At 35.6% G+C, this 20,521-nt stretch overlaps 1 protein-coding gene across 1 annotated transcript in view; it reads right to left on the bottom strand.

Moving 5' to 3' along the window:
- Positions 1–4,414: 4,414 nt before the first annotated feature.
- Positions 4,415–20,521, bottom strand: part of LOC146897389 (protein NTM1-like 9) — a 42,881-nt gene continuing 26,774 nt past the window's right edge. Inside the window, exons 4-5 of the mRNA XM_085735361.1 lie at positions 5,406–5,531; positions 4,415–4,636 (exon numbers count right to left, since the gene is read on the bottom strand). Coding sequence (XP_085591487.1) covers positions 4,415–4,636; positions 5,406–5,531 — 348 coding nt within the window. The remainder of the gene's footprint in view (positions 4,637–5,405; positions 5,532–20,521) is intronic.

Below are 20,521 nucleotides of genomic sequence, written 5' to 3'. Positions count from 1 at the left end.
CCCTTTCTTTAATTTCTTGGGGTTCAAAGCGCTTGACCAACCAATGAAGTGAGTAGACAAATTAGGAGGGGTTATCAAATTGATTTGCATCCAATTCATGACCCTCCTCCAAACTTGTGAAATAACACTACAATGGAGGAACAAATGGACACTAGTTTCATCAACCAAACCACAAAAAACACACCTCTTTGAATCTTGAATAGCTAAAAGTCTTCTCTTTGCAACAATAAAATTTTCAAGGGGTAGTTTTCTTTATATATAGTATAGATTTACCTATCACAATTAAAATTTTCAATATTTTTTATGTGGGATCAATACTTAATTTTTATAGAACAACAATAAAATTATTAAATGACTTGATAATGTAGAATCAGTCATTTGAATTAATTATTTACATGTAATTAACTAATTTACAAAATAAATAATTTAAATAAGGTTAAATTTATTTTTGGTCTCTATATATACATTAACTTTTTGTTAAAGTTTTTAGGAGGTTCTTCCAATTTCATGGATGTTGAACATTCGACGTCATCATATCATATGTCATTATTTTTTTAATTGAAGTTTATTGCGGATTTTTAAAAGTGGAATCATTTCCGTGAGCCGACAAAAAAAGAGACTAAAACTACAATTAAATTTAAAATGTATGTATGTCTCGCTATTTTGGGACTAAGTTTCATATAAAGTGGTGAAACTTATACCAAATATCACTATTTTAACCATTTAATTAATCATTTTTAAACAAAATATACTCTTTAATCATGCAAGACCTTTGAATCTAATAGCTTTATTTTTTCAATTTTTATAGAATTTTTTAAGTGCGTAGGGTCTCGGCAACTCTCCATATCTCAGAAAAACTCTATGATTCCGATCGGTATCATAACTCACTAACAAAATTTTCACATTAGTAAAAGGATTCGACCTCAAATTTTTGTGTGATATAAATTTTTACCAATTTGACCAAACTACTACGTTGGCTAATGTGTTCATCTTTTTTGTCCTCTTATTTTGTGTCTCTAACATTTAACACTAAGTTTTTAAGCAATTTATTAACATTCTTTTCGAATTAACATGACGCGTTGCAAAATTGCATCTTTAGTACTAAAGGCTGATTAAATCCTTTTGTTATATAACGGGAAAAGGTACAAAACTTGAGTCAAGTTTCAAAGTCAATAGGATAGAGACTATAGTTTGACTCTTACTATATAATGCATACCGTAAGAGTCAAAATCTTGGAAGAAGTATAGGCATATTTGGGCGAATACTTAATGAAGCAGATTTGATTATTGCATGCATTTACCGCGTAAGAATCTTCCACGTTATTACCCTCACTTTCCACGAAATTCATGCACTCTATCACTATCAAACTTTTGTAAGCTATCACTATATTAATGTTATGACTTATGAGTAATGACTATATATGTTTTTAAGATATGAGTATAAACAAATACTCCTTTGTAATATACATTGAATGATTAATGTATGTATACTATAATATAGGCTAAATATATCTTTTATTTAATAAATCTAAAAAATAAATAGTTGTTTATAAATGGGATAAGAGAAAATAATACTCAAATCAGATGCGAATCACAAACGAACTTTTTCCGTGTTGAAATTGGGAAGATGAATAAATTGCGGTGAAATTATAGTAGAATGTGTACGAGGATGAGTTCACTAAATCAGGTAAATTAATTCATAAAAGCGAGAGTGAGATCAAATTATTTTGTTTTAACAGTAAATTTAGAATGCCTAAAAATAAGAGTAATATAAGTTTAGAAAACTATACAAATAGTTAATTATTTAATATTATTGACAAATTTTTTTAATTTTCATGAATTAATCACAAGTATTTCTATATGTAAGAAGCAGGGACGGCCCAACCATTATTGAGGTTTAAAACAAACTTTAAAGAAATTCATTAACAAAAATAGAAGTATTTTTAAGGTTAAAAACAGTATTTTATTATAATTTCTTAAAGAAAAAAAGTATTTTATTATTATATAAATTAAAATTTAACTTTTGTTGTTTATGAGATGCAAAATATTTAAATTAAACATATCAATTGCTTACCTTTTTTTTTTGAAGGAATTGCTTACCTTTTTATACTTGTGATTTTCTAATTTATTTGTTCTACTTAATTAAATGTTTTTATTTTAGGCTTTTTAATACATGACAAAAAAAAGACTTTATTATTTTGGTGTCAACCATCTAATTTTAAGAGAAAGATGTTATAGTAATCCAAAGTATGGACAGAATGTAGGTAAAGTTTGACCGATAATTATTTCTATCAGTAATCGAATTTGGGTTCTCTTGAATGATTCTTCTTAAAAAGAACTTATTAATCATTTGAGCTCAAACGTAGTTGACTTAAATCTTTGATTTAGTAGTTTGACCTAATGTTGGTCGTGAAGAGAGGTGGATTAAACCCAAAGGTGTATTTAAAATCAAACAACAAAAAGAAAAGTAGCAAAAGCTTATTATGTAGTTACAATGATTTTTTGAGGGGATGGTTACACTGATTTTAGAAGTCGATTCTCATACTTTGATTTATTTTTCTTTTAAGAAAGGCTAAAGGAGCAAAGTCGGTAGTACTATGATTACGTAGTTAATTAGACTTTCTACGATACGAGTTCTTAATATTTCCAAAATCTCAATACATATTAAACTATAAATAAAAAAGTTTTAGGAATACTACTAAAGCACTTGTATTCTTTAAGTAAGTAGTTATAGATTTGATTTATAACTTTTACGTATGAAGAAATTTTGGTCGGAAGAGAAGAATTCCTCTTGTATTATTTTCAAATTTCTTGAAGAAGATTTGTCACTATTAAAAGGTAGAAACTTCGAATCTAAGAAAATATAATATATTTTTTACTAAAAAACTATAAGGGTTATATATAACCACCTTTAGAAATATAATTATTATTCACTTGTTAATGATTTAAAATTAGAAATAATTGGATTTTCACCTTCAAAATTAGAAATAATTAAATTGGTTTTTTTAATCACAAACGTTATGAAGATTAGTCAATTATTTGCTCCACCTTTCACTTATTAAAGATTCAAATTTGAAAATGATTGATAAATTTTATTTATAAAAAGTTACTTTTTGTTCTTTCAATGTGTAGAAACTTTTTACTCTAGAAATTTTGCCTAGAAATCCATAGGAAGCGGCCCTTACTTCCACATTCACAAAGACGAGTCTATCAAAAGTATTCATGTAGCTAGGTACTCCACTCTACATAGAGTATAAATCTCATTAAGAATTCATATTATCTTAACCTCTTATAACTTCAGGAATCATTCTTTTTATGATTTATTATAGCATGTTCATTTCATATCACTTCATAACTTGTTATTATCCATTGAACCTATATCTTGGGATCTCCAGTCCTTTAGGTTAGGTTACCAACATGGGTGATTCCATAGGCAGTAGTCACGTCTGAATCGATGAGTTATGGACTTTCTCTCTAGATAATCTTTTCGTCAAAGGATCGACTAAATTTTCATCAGTGTGTCCATGATCCACTCTTACATCCCGTGTGGAGAGTAACTCTCTAACAGTGTTGTTCTTATGACGTATTTGTCATCTCTTATTGTTATAGTAACAGTTCTCAATTTTTGCAATAGTCACGATACTATCACTACGGATCAACACAACTGACAACAATTTTTCCCATAAGAGAATCTCTGCTAGCAAGCATCTTAACAAACTTGATTCTCCACTAGTTGTTGCTAGTGATATCATCTCAGACTCCATAGCAGACTGAACTAATATAGTTTGTTTCTTAGATTTCCAAGATATAACTCTTCCAACGATACTAAATATATATCTATTGGTCGCTTTGGACGGTGTTCAAAGTTACATCTGTGTATTCTTCCTAAACAACAGGAAATCTTAGATAATGTATTCCAAGGTTCATTATTCTTTTTAGGTATCTTAAAACCCTATCAATGACTTTTCAATGTTCATTAGTAGGTCTGCTGACAAACTTGCACAACATTCCCACGACATAGTCAATGTCGGGTTTAGTGCAACATATTCTGATTGTCTCACACATTCACCAATGTTCTTGAATAGTTTTACACTTGGATCATATGGTGTACAAACAAGTTTGTAGTCAAAGTAATTATATTTCCTAGAGACCTCCTCAACATACTGAGATTAATCCAAGGAAAATCTCTTTCTTAACCTAGTAATTTTAATACCAAGAATTACATTAACTTCGAGGTCTTTCATATCAAAGTCGTTAGATAATTATATATACAACATAACCTACCTCTTAAACAACCACTAATTCCATGAATTTTTCTGCCATAGCATAGGTACAGTATCTACACGACTACAGGCACACCACTCACTAATTTAAAGACTATTATAAAGTGGAATCATTAAAAAAGCAGGTGGAGTTTAACTTGTTTCTTCACTAATTGAAACACCATCGTCCAAAATTGAATCAACGAACGAAGAATCAACAGCACTGTCCTCTTCAAGAGCTTCAGGTAGATTATGTCCAATGCTGTTTTCGTTCTCAAGAGATGCACCTTGTAGCAGTGAATTTATGCTAAATTCCTCTTCCTTCGGTGTTTTTGGAAAGAAATCTTCCATATTCAATTCAGGGGAAGAACATACCTAAAAACATGAAGCAAGAATCAATTCTAAGTTGTACTATGCATAACATAAATTCAAAAGGGTTACAATAAATATATGTTATTCTCCTAAAATATTCTTGAAGTTCTGTTTTAGTCTCCCTTTAAAAAGTAATATGTCTTTGTCTTTGTATTTCAACTTTTGAAATATATCATTTATGATCCTTGAAATTAGACCTTAAACCCTTTGTGGTTATTATAAAATCATCTTATAAGATGAGATATATTCTTATTTATAAACTCTTTTTAAACTTTATCTCTCATAATTATATTTTAAAATTAGTAGAGAATATATCCAAATATAAATAATTTTATATTCATCTCACTTTTAAACAAAAACGGTTCGACAAAGTGTATGCTTGCTTCTACGATAAAAGAAATTAATTTTACTTACAAGAGAATTGAATGTAAAAAAATGGCAGTTTGATGCACAAAAACTCTCACATATGAAGGGGTCCCATCAATTGGTGTATTATGTCCAGCTTTATCTTATTTTTACATAAATGACCGTTTACATGACTTAAACATGTGACATTTCGGTCACGTGAGTTGAACAATAAATTTTAGTGTAAAAATCATGTTTAAACTCATAGGTTGCAAATCTTAGGTTCAAGTTGGGATCAATTATGAAATAAAAATCATTTTTTCCAAAATACAATTAAATATGTCAAAATCAATTTTACTCATCCTAACTAATTCTTTCTGCTCAAATTTGGAGTTAACCAAAACATTTGGAGGATGTATTCACTTACATATGGAATTGAATCCATTGTTGCTATGTTTCCAAAGATAGAGGCAGCGGCATGGCTACTTGAATGAGTTAACCCTTCTGTTTCCATCTCAATTTTCTCCATTAAGCGACACAGGACAATATTTTCCTGCAAAGAGAAAATATATGTTAACATTGATTTTTTACATACTTATGATGAATAAACCATCAATTTAATAGGAATAGGAGAAATCAAACTGAACAAGAAACCCTTATCAATCGTGGTCTAATACAACCAAAAAACCGGTTTGTGATGTAAGGATTGTCCCCACTTATAAACTCATGTTCATGCAATCTTTTGTCCGAAGTGTGACTCTTTAACACACCCCGTCTTGACCAGCACTATTATGTTTTGTTCGTGGACATAAATGGTCGGTGACCCGATAGCGAAACCTAATAGCAGGTGACCCAATGGATCTTAACGAAGGCTCTGATACCATATTAGAAATCTTGGTTGAGTCTAACACAACCCCACGAAATCGGCTTGTGAGGTGAGGATTTCCCTCACTTTTAAACACATGGTCAGACCATCTCTTATCCCACTATTGGGCTTGGTTCGTGGACATAAATGGTAAAACCAATATGAATAATAGAAATCAAAGTGAACAAGAAACTCTTATCAATCGTGGTTGGACCTAACCAACCTCAAAAAACCAACTTGTGAGGTGAGGATTGCCCTCACTTATAAACACATTGTCAAGTCATCTCTCATATTCAATGTGGGACTCTTTAACACACCGGTACTATTGGGCTTGGTTCCTGGACATAAATGATGGATGATCTGATAGCGGAAACATGATAGCATGTGGTCCAATAGATCTTAGATAGGCTTTGATACCATCTTATCAATCATGGTTGAGCCTAACACAACCCCACAAACCAACTTATGAAGTGAGGATTGTCCCACTTATAAACACATGTTCATGTCATCTTTTGTCTAATGTGGAACTCTTGAATAGAAACAACCAAAGAGAGGAATCAAAATAAACCGAATCAAATAATCAAACATATGAACCAATTAAGAGAAGAACAATCAAAGGAGGAGGAACAATCAAAGATAATAAGACAATCAAAAAGAGAAATCAACAACAAAGAAACGATCAATTAAAAAAGAAACAATCAAAGAAATGAACCAATATACCAATAAAGAGAGCTAAAAAAAAAAAAAGAATCAATGAAAGAGAAAAATCATCATAGCAACATATAAAGAGAGAAGCAGCCAAAAAAATTCAAATCATCATTAAACTTTTCAGAAACACGTTGTCAGCACTTTCTTAACTCACCAAATTATTCAAAGAAACACCATAACAAAACACCAAATTGATGCCCTGACGAACGAAAATACTCAACTTCACAATATTGCTTACAACAAATCGAAATAGAACCACAAGACATAAACCACAATCATGGCAGAGCATAAACCAACATTAGTACGAACAAACCAAACACCATCGATCTGGAACAAACGTATGGGTCAGAAATCACACTAGACCCAAAATCTAGATCGAGTTGCAAAGCTAGAACCAAAACAAAAAGTCAAGCCGTGGGAAATAGTATACTCCACAGAGGGAGTCTTTTCAAACCGTAAACAAGAAACTAAAAATGCCAAAATTCTTCCTCTTTTTCACAAGAGTCAGATATGTCATCAAACCTCTTCTTTCTTTCTTTTTTCATTGATATTTATAGAACCCAAACAATTCAGCTCAAGTGTCAACGAACTCCACCAAAAGACGAATTGTTTAGGAGAACATTCATGTGTGAAATAATATCTTGTCAAGACTTCATTTACCTCCCAAAAAAACTTTGAAAAATTACATAGGAATTGAAGATAAAAAGATAAATGGACAACAAGCTGCGTTGTGTTTTATCTTGGTTTTCGGGTGTCAAACATTGATTACGTTTGAACCTTTTAAACCGGTGATATCTTATTTTTTCTTGGGAAGGGAAAAAAGTAAGCAAAACCCTTGAGAATCGAGGTCCGGGAGTTGTTTTCGCTACGGGAAGGTGTTAGGCACCCATAACGACTATAGTAACCTATAGGAACCGTCTTTAATTTCTACGTGCGCGCTTTATTTTTAAATGCTATTTTGAAATGTTATTTACACCTAAAAATTGCTAAGTGAAGAATTGGAGGGAGAGGAATGTTTTTGGATTTTTATTTTAGTTGAATTGAAGGAATTTTATTCCTTGCCTACGTACCCGATTAAGGGATCAAATCCACCGTAGTTCTCTTCCAAAAATGTTTTTGTTTTTGTTGGTTGATTTTAAGTTTGAAAATTGGAGTTTGAAGAATAGAAAGAGGCCTCGAGGGCATGAGATTGTGAAATTGTGAGGTGGAATTAGTTATTTGCAAAAGAAAGTCAAAGTTTGATTATTTTCATTGAAATTTGATTAAGAAAATGGAACAGAAAATACAATGGGATGTTGGATCCCAAGGTTTATTTGGAAAATGGTTTGAGTGAAGTTTGTTCATATTTGTTTGGAAAATTGGTTTTTTCTAAGTATAAGTCCTAGGCATTCATCTAAACATACAATCCTAAACATACATCTAAGCATGCATATTCTAACTATATAGTGATGTGTGTGCATGTGTCGGTGCTTGTGTCGGTGTACATCATTAGAGTCCATTGTCCTTTACATCATACCCTAGATACATTCTATGGCCTCCTTGCCAAGAAAATTAAAAGTGCATAAAGGAAAAATATTACAAAACTCCTAAGTGTTTACATTCTAATTTTGATACAAATTCAATTGCAAGAAAGAAATAGAGATGAATATGGGATGAAATGGAGATGCTTATGAAATGATGAAACATGAGATGAAAAGATTTAGTAGCACATGACAATATCAAAGGAAATAAAGCAAGAGAAACACTAGAACATAAAGGATAGAAAATGAGTGCAAACATGGCTAAAATTTGTTCATAGAGTGCAAGAACCATGTGACCCATAATTCTCACATTCCAATGCATTTTTAAAGGTTTAGAAACAAGTCTTGGAATGGGAATTTAGGCAACATGATTTACTTGGCATTTTAGAACAAACTTTAAGCATATTTACATTATTTAACTACACAATTAACTTGTAAGCTAAGTAACTAATCAAGATTCCTACTCATGCATTAATATCAACACAAACAGTAGCTAAAACTCCCTCAAATCAAGTGGTAGAGGTCATCAACATTCATCAAGCAACTTGGATTAAAAACAAGCAAATTTCCATTCATTTTTAGCACAAAATACCACAAAATAGTAGGAAAATTAACACCTTATTTTTTGACTAATTTTAATGTGTGAAAATTATCACAAAATGCTACAAAAATATCAAGAGACCTATATGAATTTTTTGGAATTTTTTAAAGGTTTTTTAGGCTAAAAAAATTACAAGAAAATTGCTAGTTTTAATCAAAAATGGTGAAAAAGTCACACATATATTTTTTCATCAAAATTCAACACACAACAGCATCACAAGAAAATCAAGAAATTATCCAAAACACATGAAAAATTAACTGAAATTTTTAACAACTTTTTTGAGCATGCAAGGGTGCAAATAGCAAGAAACCAGTGGAACATGCAAGATACAGGGGTGTGCATAGCAAAAACGTGTGCAGGCAAGGGCTCAGGCATGTACTTGGGCTTAAAATCAATGGAAAGGACCGGGTAGGGTCAAGAAACGGGTTGATCCATGGGGCGAACCGGTTCAGGCTAGTATAAAGCCCCAAGAACCGGTTCAGCCTCCATTTCTCACACTCCTTTCTCTCTCTAAACAAGCAATGATGAGAGAGAAGCTCTGCAAATAGAGGTCTTCTTCTCCGACCTTCTTTTCTTCTCCGACGCGGTGGCCGGCGGTGGCGCCGCCGCGTCGGAACCCTAAACTGAAACCTAATCATGTTTTCTTGACGTTCTTGACCTCCTCTCTTTGATTCTAAGGCTCATTTTGGCAAAGGACTTACGAATCAACGTAGATCGGAGAAAGAGACTTAACGCCACGTTCTTGTTTTCAAATTCTTTTAAACGGCGTTTTGGAGAAAGATCCCCTGTCTACGTTGATTTGTTGAAGAAACGGCATAGATATGAGATAATCTAACATGATTTGTAGAGGAACAATGAAGAAAGAAGGGGAAGAAGAAGTTTGGTACCTGGACGGAAGAGATAATGAATTTCTTCGAATGTTCTTCTTCTTTTGACTTCTGTGAACTGTTTGATTCTTGATCTGCTTCGTTGATGCTTCGATTTTGATTCGAAACCCTAGGGTTTCAAGTTTTGCTGTGATTCTTGCCCTGATTTCTTCGATCTTCTTCTCCTCTAATTCGATTTCGAATTCAATCCGTTTTCTTCTCTTCTCTCAAACTCTTTCTTGTGATCGCCTTCTGGTTCGAATTGCAGGAAGGAGGGAGATTCGATGATGAAGATTCCTTACGGAATCTGAGAATCTCTGGAATTCGAGTTAGTTTTTTTTGTGAATTTGTTGCTGGATTTGATCGAATTATGATGAAACTGCCATGGATTTGAAGGATTGATGCTGATTCTGAGTTCAAGCAATTCGGTTAGGGTTTGGAGGTGGATGAATGTTCATGGTGTTCATGTGATTTTCTGAGTTTCTTGGGATTTTGATCGAAAATTCTTGGGAGAGAGAAAGTGAAAAGAGTTTGTTGAGTTGGCAGAAAATGAATGGTATCTCTGATGAGTTGGCCCTTGGGTCAGCTTTTATAGCTGATGTGTAACTGCCTGGACCAATGTAGTCATGACATGTGGCACTGGACTTAACAAACTGGACAAATGAAAAAGAGACACGTGGCACTGGACTTTTAACAAATTTTGGACCAAATTGCAAATAACCAAAAATAAAGGACTGAAATGTAAAAAATGACAAAAAAAAGACTTTAAAAGTAATTAATAATAAAATTGGTAAAAAACGTAATTTGGAAATAAACGTAAAGTGAAACGATTAAAATTGACAAAACGGACTAAAACGAACCAATGGCCTAAATGAGGTACTTTAAAGTACCTCTCTGCCGAAATTTCGTGTGAAATGACCAAAATGCCCCTGGGGCTAAAACGACTAAAAATGATTCAGATAAAAATTTTAAAATGGATTTTTTACAAGAATTTGAAGCAAAGACTCATACAATCAAAATTAAAAGACTCAGAGACAATTTTTAGGATTTAAACAGGGTTTTGACACATGAAAAGACCAAAATGCCCCTAGGGGCAAAACTGACTCAAAATGACTTCAAATGTAACTTTTGAAATGGATTTTGACATAGAATGAAACAGAGACTTATTCAAACTATTTAAAAGGACTCAAACAAAGTTTTGAAAGACTGAGAGACATTTGACATAGGAAATGACTAAATAACCCTTCTGTGTGAGTTTTGCAAATAATATTGAAATAAGATGCAGAGGAAGATGCAATTGATCAGAGACATATCAAATAACTTGAAATGCAAGAAAAAGAAGAAATAAGTATTTTTAGGTCCAAAATTAGGGTATAACAGCTGCCCCTATTTAAGTTTCTTTGTCCGGAGGGTCAAGAGACGAAGTCTTAGAGTTGACGGGACAAAGATACTTAAATATTAACATTTGCACTGCTTTTGGACATAAAAATACGCTTTCAGAGTTTCAAAAATATGAATGTTATGCAATACTTTGATTATGAATGCAAGACAAATAACTGGAGTCTATGGAACCTATCATGTCACTGGGGATTCAGATAGACACTGACAGGGTAGACAAGCCAGGGAGTAGAAAAAATAGGTACAAGTTGTTCTTTGGGTCGAACTAGCCACTTGACCAAGGAATACAAAACAAGAGATGGGTGCAAGCTGTTCTTGGGATTGAACTTGGCACTTGACCGGAAACATAGACATATAGGCAGATACAAGTTGTTCTTTGGATCGAACTTGACACTTGGTTGAAGATACAAACAGATAGGCAGACACAAACTGTTCTTTTGGATTGAACCGGCTGTTTGGCTGGGGATATAGACAAAAGGGTTGATACAAGCTGTTTCTTTGGATCGAACTTGCTTGTTGGATTATCACCACATCGTGTGGGAAGGTGCAAACTGTTCTTTTTCAAATCGAACTTGCCATTTGACCGATAACAAAGCATAAGCTGAGTACAAACTGTTCCCCAGATCGAACTTGCTGTTTGACCGATAACAAAGCATAAGCTAGGTACAAACTGTCTCTGGACTGAACTTGTCGTTTGACTGATAACAAAGCATAAGCTGGGTACAAACTGTTCTTCAAATTGAACTTGTCGTTTGTCCGGAAGCATAAGTATATAAGCAGGTACAAGTGGTTCTTTTTTGGATCGAACCTGGCACTTGACCAGTAACAAGATACAAATTGAGAGTCTGGCTTAACAAGATACCAATTGAGGGTAAATTGTCATTGACTTGATTTGAAGGTAGACATGACCATTTTTGTTGGCCCAAGAGCAAATTGAGAGTAAATTGACATTGATTTGAGTTGAAAATTGACATTGGAAGAGGGATTGAAAGTTGAGATTGAACAGAGACATAGACATAGACATAGACATTGGATTGGAGAGTTGCAATTGACATTGAAATTGGATTGAAATTGGATTGAAAATTGACATTGACATTGTCATTGGCATTGGATATTGACATTGAATTGGAAATTGAAATTGGAGATTGGCATTGAAATTGAAATTGAACTTGACATTGAAATTGACATTGAGGATTGTCATTGGATATTGACATTTGAAATCGGAATTGAAATTGGAGATTGGAAATTGCTTCGAATTTGACATTGAATTGAAGTCGAGATTGCTTCGAATTTGACATTTGACATGGTTTGAAATTGGGATTGGAAAATTGAGATTGCATCGAATTTGACAGTTGAAATTGAATTGAATTTGACATTGGAATTGGAATTGAAATTTGAAATTGAATTTGACGGTTGACAGTTGGATATGCAACATGTATGCATGGTATAGCAAGATTATTGGATGTATGAGCACATAAAATGCATGATTATGCATGTATGAATGCTTGAAATGCATGATTGATTGGCAATTTGGCAGGGAAAGTTTCACAGGGATAGACAAAACATTGGAAGTTTGGGCACGTAGTGGCTCGTGCTGCGACATATTCACAGGGGGAAAACCTCTTTGGAGAGACCGTCGTTGAGAGACGTATCAAAACCATGGCTGAGGGCAATAAAACTTGTAAAGGAGGACCCTTGGATGATCCTTGGATACAGGTCGCCGCTGCTAGGCGTGTCAGTGCTGGGTAAACATTGGATGTTCGCATCTGTGGTCAATGCTTTTCAATATTCTTTTCATTTTTCATTTTCAAACCCCATTTTTGCCTGAACCGCCCTTTCGGGTTTTCGATTCACCGGGGAATAATATTCTTTTCATTGCCCCATTTTTGCCTGAATTGCCTTCATAGGTTGTCAATCAGCGGGGTGCTCATTTTTGCCTAAGCCACCCTTTCGGGTTTTCAGCTTAGCGAGCTTTTTATTTTCATTTTTTCATTTTTCATTTTCATTCTGTTTTTTCATTCTTGCCATTGACCACAGATCATCCTGGGGAGTAACCTGCTTGTAACATGTATTGAAATTGACATTGATACTCATTCATTCATGCATGTTTCATTGAAATGTACCTTATTGCTCAGGTTTGCTTCCAAAATAGACAGAAAAAGATTTTTCAATTTTCAAAGATGTTTGTTTCAGACATTAACATTATCAAATAGAAAGAAAAATGTTTTGTATATAGCTTTGAAAGTAGAAAGAAAAATAGAATTTCAAACAATAGAAAGGCTCAAATTGATGTAGAAGAGTGAGAGTCAGCCAAAGGCATGGCTTCACGGATTTACAAAGCTTGGAAAATGGTAATTTTATTGGTTGGTGATACATTGAACACGATGACCGCTACATTTCATAGAAATTTTGAATCCACAAGTACAGAAGCCTCTGATGAAGAAAATCATTGACAGTTGCAGATGTCCCAAGGGGTGATGGTGATTTGCCAGATATAGTTACTTGTCTTTTGTTGACCTCATTTTTGCATGAACCGCCCTTTCGGGTTTTCGGCTCATCGAGGCGCTCATTCTTGCCTGAGTTGCGTACAATCTCAGCGAGCTTTTTCATATTCATTTTTTTTGTCCCTAACTTTTGCCTGGATCGTCCTTTCGGGTTTTCGATCCACCGGGAAGCGCATTTTTGCCTAGGCCGCCCTTTCGGGTTTTCGACCTACCACGCTGTTCTTTTCTTTCTAGACAAAGTATTTCTTGACTATATCGGCATTAACAGGATTTGGGAGTTCAACACCATCCATGTGTGTAAGAATCAAAGCACCACCAGAGAAAGCCTTCTTGACAACATAAGGACCTTCATAGTTAGGCGTCCACTTGCCCCTTGGGTCGGGTTGCTGACTTATCCTTCTTTTCAATACAAGTTCGCCTTCCTTGAATTCTCGAGGTCGGACTTTCTTGTCAAAAGCATTCTTCATTCGCACTTGATACAACTGTCCATGAGCCATAGCATCCATACGTTTCTCTTCAATCAGATTCAATTGATCATACCGACTTTGACACCATTCAGCCTCAGTTAACTTTGCCTCCATTATTACTCGAAGAGATGGAATCTCCACTTCCAGAGGGAGAACTGCTTCCATGCCATACACAAGAGAGAAAGGAGTTGCCCCGGTTGAACTGCGCACTGTAGTACGGTAACCATGCAGGGCGAAAGGTAGCATTTCATGCCAGTCTTTGTAGGTAGTGACCATCTTCTGAACAATCTTCTTGATGTTCTTGTTAGCGGCCTCAACTGCACCATTCATCTGAGGTCTGTAAGGAGAAGAGTTGTGATGTTCAATTTTGAATTCTTCACATAAAGCTTGCACCATGCTATTGTTCAGATTGGAACCATTGTCAGTGATGATCTTGTTAGGAACACCATATCGACAGATGATGTTATTCTTGATAAACTTGACAACCACTTGCTTGGTCACATTTGCATAGGAAGCAGCCTCGACCCACTTGGTGAAATAATCAATTGCCACTAGGATGAAACGATGTCCATTGGAAGCCTTCGGTTCGATTCTTCCGATCATGTCAATGCCCCACATAGAGAAGGGCCATGGGGAAGATATAACATTGAGAGCGTGTGGAGGCACATGAATCTTGTCAGCATAAATTTGACATTTGTGGCATCTCTTAGCATGTTTGTGGCAGTCACGCTCCATAGTTATCCAGTAATAGCCGGCTCTTAATAGTTTCCTAGACATGGTGTGACCCGAAGCATGGGTCCCAAAGGTACCGTCATGTACATCATGCATCAACTTCCCAGCTTCTTGTTTGTCAACACATCTTAACAAGACCATGTCATAGTTCCTCTTGTATAGGATTTCTCCGTCCAGAAGGAATCTACTAGCCCATCGTCTCAAAGTCTTTTTATCCCTGTTGGAAGCACCAGGTGGATACTCACGATTCTGCAAGAAGTGTTTGATGTTGTAATACCAAGGCTTTTTATCATTCACATCTTCATTAGCTTGATCTGGCATATTCTCAATGGTAAACACATGAGCGGGCCTATCAAGACGCTGCACTTTGATTACGGGCACATCATTCCAGTGATTGACACGAAACATGGAAGACAGAGTAGCAAGAGCATCAGCCATCTGATTTTCATCCCGAGGGATGTGATGCAGCTCAACCTTGGTAAAGTATGTCAACAGACGTCTTGCATAGTCACGGTAAGGGATCAGCTTCTCATGATGAGTCTCCCATTCACCCTTTATCTGATTAATAACAAGTGCAGAATCACCATAGATGTCAAGGTGTTTAATTCTCAAATCCAGGGCTTCTTCGATGCCCAAGATGCATGCTTCGTATTCAGCTATGTTGTTCGTACATTCAAAAATTATCCGAGCGGTGAAAGGAATGTGGTGCCCCTGCGGAGTTACAATGATGGCTCCAATTCCTTTACCATAAACATTAACAGCTCCATCAAACACCAATCCCCATTTGCTATTGGGATCTTGTTGGAACAAAATATGTTTAACAATAAACCTTAAAGAGTTTTGATGATAACAAGGTATTAAAAATTGTAAATTGGATTAGCTAATATTTGTTCAAGTGTACAGGACCATAATTATAAAGTTACATCATCATTGGTTCTGAATGAGCAAATAAAGAGCTATGGAAACAACAAAAATTTGAAGCTTGGACGCTCCTGAAGGCAACTTGCTCCTGAAGAAAAAGCGCTCCTGAAGTCAAGCTGCTCCTGAAGAAATAGCGCTCCTGAAGTAAGCTGCTCCTGAAGAATAGTGCTCCTGAAGACAAGAGGTCCAGAAGTCACATCATCAGAAGCTACATTATCAGAAGCTGCAGAAGTCATCTCATCAGAAGCTGCATCATCAGAAGCTGCTTCATCAGAAGCCATTTCACCAGAAGCTGAATATCAACTGGATTTGCAAAGAATCAAGAATTGAAGAATTATCAATGCAAAAGCTGTCTATTGGATTCGAAAACACAAACAAAGGATTAGTGGAGTTTGCAACGGTCATTTCAAAGGTGTTTGAAGGCATGTGTTTGCAATTTGGACGAAAGCGTTGACATTGTACTTTGTACGAATTGTACAACCACGTTCTCCACTACTCTGTTTTGTGTCTGCACTTCAAGACAAGAAAACAGCTCCAGAATACGGTCTCGCCTGCATAGATGTTCCTTTGGATAAGGAATGGATTTCAAATTTGTTCTTCATAGGACAACAACCAAATCAGGCAAAAGATCATTGGTGAAAGATCAAGCTTCAACAACGACTCTTTGGTGTGCTGGCAATTTCACAACGTCTCTTTCACACCTCTATATAAAGGAGTGAAGACCTAGAGAATTGGTAATGCAAGAACGCTGAACGAAAGACTCACAAGATTTTCACAAGTACCAAACCTCTGCTGAAATTGTTCTGCATTCACTTAGAATTTCTGTGTCTCAAAGTCATATCTTAGAAATTCTTAAGTCCATTGAGTCTGTATCTGATTTGTATTGTGAGCACCTCTGATTGTATATCAAGTGTTCAACCTTAAACAATTTTCTGTGTAATTTTGTTTAGTTAGGAAGTCTCTTGCAGTTGTGCTTGAGCAGGAAGTCTCTTGATTGTGTTCTTGAGCAAAGGAAGTCTCTTGCTTGTGTGCTTGAGCATTGGAAGTCTCTTGCTTGTGTGCTTGAGCATTTGTAATCAGATATTACTCATAGTGAAATCTCCTTGGAAGTGCAAGGGGGACTGGACTACTTCCGGATTGTGGAAGGAACCAGTATAATTGCTTTGTGTCGTTCTTCTTCTCTCTCTCTGTTTTATTCCGCTGCATTTAGATTCTGATTATCACTTCAGAAGCTGTCTCACTTAGCTTCTGATCAGTGTGTTCAGTTTTTAGGAGAAACGAAGAATTTTTCTAAAACACAATTCAACCCCCCTTCTTGTGTTTTTCTCACCTTCAATTGGTATCTAGAGCCTTGGTCTGTTGTGTATCACTTAACCGTGCAACAGTCAAAGATCTGAGAAAAACATGACTACTCCTCCTCCTGATGGTGATACTAGCTATAAAAATGTCTCACATGATTATAGTGATAGTAAGAAAACAAGTGTTGGAAAAGTTCCAAAGTTCAATGGAGATGCTGAAGAGTTCTCTTGGTGGAAGACCAATTTTTACAGTTACATCATGAGCCTAGATGAAGAATTGTGGGATATTCTGGAAGACGGCGTTGGTGGTTTAGTCCTTGATGAAGAAGGAGCTGCTGTGGATAGAAAGAAACATACTCCAGAACTGAGGAAACTTTACAAGAAGCATCATATTATCAGAGGAGCTCTTGTCACTGCCATACCCAAAGCAGAATACATGAAGATGAGTGACAAATCCACTGCTAAAGCTATGTTTGCTTCTCTCTGTTCAAATTATGAAGGGAGCAAGAAGGTCAAAGAAGCAAAGGCTCTCCTGCTTGTACATCAGTATGAGTTATTCAAAATGAAGGATGATGAAACTATTGAGGAGATGTACTCAAGGTTTCAAACCTTAGTTTCTGGTCTACAAATTCTAAAGAAGAGCTATGTTGCTTCTGATCATGTAAGCAAGATACTCAGAAGCTTACCTGCCAGATGGAGACCAAAAGTGACTGCCATTGAGGAAGCTAAAGATTTAAACACTTTAAGTGTCGAAGATCTTGTTAGTTCTCTCAAAGTTCATGAGTTAAGTCTTAATGAACATGAGTCTACTAAGAAGAGTAAATCAATAGCTCTTCCATCCAAAGGCAAGTCATCAAAAGCTCTCAAAGTGGTTGAATCTGAAGAGGAAGAACAGTCAAGTTCAGATTCTGAACCAGATGCTGCAGAAATGGCCATGCTCTCAAACAGACTTCAATATCTGGCCAAGAAGAACAGAAAGTTTCTCTCCAGAAGGGGTAACTCCAGAAGCTCAAGGAAAGAAGATCAGAAGGGATGCTTCAACTGTAAGAAGCCAGGTCACTTCATTGCTGAATGCCCTGATCTTCAAAGAGAAAAGTCAAAGGACAAGTCAAAGAGGTCTACATTCAAACCAAGCAAATTCAAGAAGCAGATTAAGCAGAGTTTAATGGCAACCTGGGATGATTTGGGTAGTTAATCTGGATCTGATAAAGAGGAAGCTGATGAAGATGCAAAGGTAGCTGTTGGGTTGGTAGCAACAGCAACTTCAGAAGCTGGATCAGATTCAGACTCAGAAGATGAAAATGAGGTATATTCCAAAATTCCCAGAGATGAACTTGTTGAGTCACTTAAAGAACTTCTTACACATTTTGAAGTAAGAACCAATGAGTTGAAGGATTTAAAAGAAAAATATGCTGATTTGGTACAACAGCAAAAATCAACTTTATTGGATCTGAAAGCTTCTGAACAAGGACTGAGGGGCTTTGACTTCATGTGTAAAACATATGAAGATCAGCTCAGGTTCTTATGTCAGAAGCTACAAGAAAAGTGTAATGAAAAACCTTTAAGTAACCATGAAATTGCTCTTGAAGATTTTATTATATCTGGCATTGACAGAAGCAGAGTGGCTTCTATGATTTATAGCATTTACAAGAACAATGGCAGAGGAATTGGTTTTCCAGAAGTGAAACTGGAGAAAACCAATCTAAAGTCTTGTTGTGAATGCATCAAGGAAGGTCTGAAAACATTCTTTGTACCAGAAGGGGCTGAGTTGGAAACTGTTGTTCAATCAGAACCTGAAGCTTCCAGTTTTAAGGCTAAGATTACTTCAAAGTCAAAGAACTCTAAGTCAAAGGCTATGATCAAATCTGATTCCAAAACTTCAAAGGTTAGGATCCTGAAAAGATCAGAACCTATTCCTCAGAGTCTGGTGAAACCAAAATCTGGGGTTCTGAAGTCTAAGTTTCAGAAGAAGACAGTTACTGCTTCTGAAGTACCAAAACCTAAGGTGATGGTTAATCAGAAGCAACCCAACTCACAGCACAAGGTACAAGAAGTGAAGAGTAAAGCCTTAAGTACTAACCTTCCAGGACCCATAGAACAATGGGTACCTAAATCTAAAAATGTCAATGATGCAGGTATGTCTAAGAGCAGTGCCAAAGCAAAGATCATGGTACCTAGACAGCGGTTGCTCAAGACACATGACAGGAGACAAGTCCATGTTCCTCAGCCTAACAATGAAAGAGGGAGGAAATGTGAAATTTGGAGGCAACCAGTCAGGCAGGATCATAGGTACAGGAACTATTGGTAATTCCTCTACCTCAATTAATAATGTATGGTTGGTAGATGGTCTTGAACATAACCTTTTGAGCATAAGTCAATTTTGTGATAATGGTTATGATGTGCTTTTTGAAAAACCCAACTGTACAGTAATCAACAAGAAAGACAAATCCATTGTGTTCAAGGGAAAGAGAGTTGACAATGTCTATAAAATCAATTTTTCTGAACTGGCTGATCAGAAGGTGATTTGCCTACTATCAGTGAATGATAAGAAATGGATGTGGCACAGAAGGTTGGGACATGCTAACTGGAGGTTAATCTCTAAGCTTAGTAAGTTACAACTTGTGAAAGGGCTACCAGACATTGACTATCATTCAGATGCACTTTGTGGTGCATGTCAGAGAGGGAAAATTGTGAAATCATCTTTTAAAACCAAAGACATTGTCTCAACCTCAAGACCTTTAGAATTACTCCATATTGATTTATTTGGACCAGTGAGTACTGCATCCTTATATGGAAGTAGATATGGATTAGTCATTGTTGATGATTACAGCAGATGGACTTGGGTGAAATTCATAAAGAGTAAAGATGTTGCGTGTGATGTATTCAGTAGCTTCTGCACTCAAATTCAATCTGAAAAAGAATCAAAAATTTTGAAAGTCAGAAGTGATCATGGTGGAGAATTTGAAAATGAGCCATTTGAAGCTTTTTGTGAAAAACATGGAATTTTCCATGAATTCTCTTCTCCTAGAACACCACAACAAAATGGAGTTGTAGAGAGAAAGAATAGAACTTTACAAGAAATGGCCAGAACCATGATTCATGAAAACAATTTACCAAAACATTTTTGGGCAGAAGCAGTGAATACAGCATGCTATGTTCAAAACAGGATCTATATTAGACCTATTTTGGAGAAAACAGCATATGAACTCTTTAAAGGAAGAAAACCCAATATCTCTTACTTTCATCAATTTGGATGTACTTGTTACATTCTGAACAACAAGCTCTACCTAAAGAAATTTGATGCCAAGGCCCAAAGAGGAATCTTTTTAGGTTACTCTGAAAGGTCAAAGGCATACAGAGTGTATAATTCAGAAACACTCTGTGTTGAAGAATCTATGCACGTTAAATTTGATGACAAGGAGCTTGAAGATAAGACTTCAAAGCAGGGTGAAAGTTTTGCAGAGATACAGGTTCCTGAAGCTACTCCAGAATCTGATCAGATAGCTGAGTCTGAAGATAGTCCAGAAGCTGAACCCACATCAGAAGCGCAAGATGAAACTGCTTCTGATGAAGCACAAGATGGCTCACATCAAGAAGATCCTCCCAGAAACACATTCAAACACAAGTCTTCACATCCTGAGGAGCTAATCATTGGAAACAAAG

This window comes from Medicago sativa, chromosome 8, assembly GCF_051527215.1.
Source record: "Medicago sativa cultivar Bolivia chromosome 8, Bolivia_mono, whole genome shotgun sequence".
In the NCBI taxonomy this organism is placed as follows: Eukaryota; Viridiplantae; Streptophyta; class Magnoliopsida; order Fabales; family Fabaceae; genus Medicago; species Medicago sativa.
The sequence above is the reverse complement of the archived record's forward strand: the minus strand, read 5'-3'. Positions and strand labels throughout refer to the sequence as shown.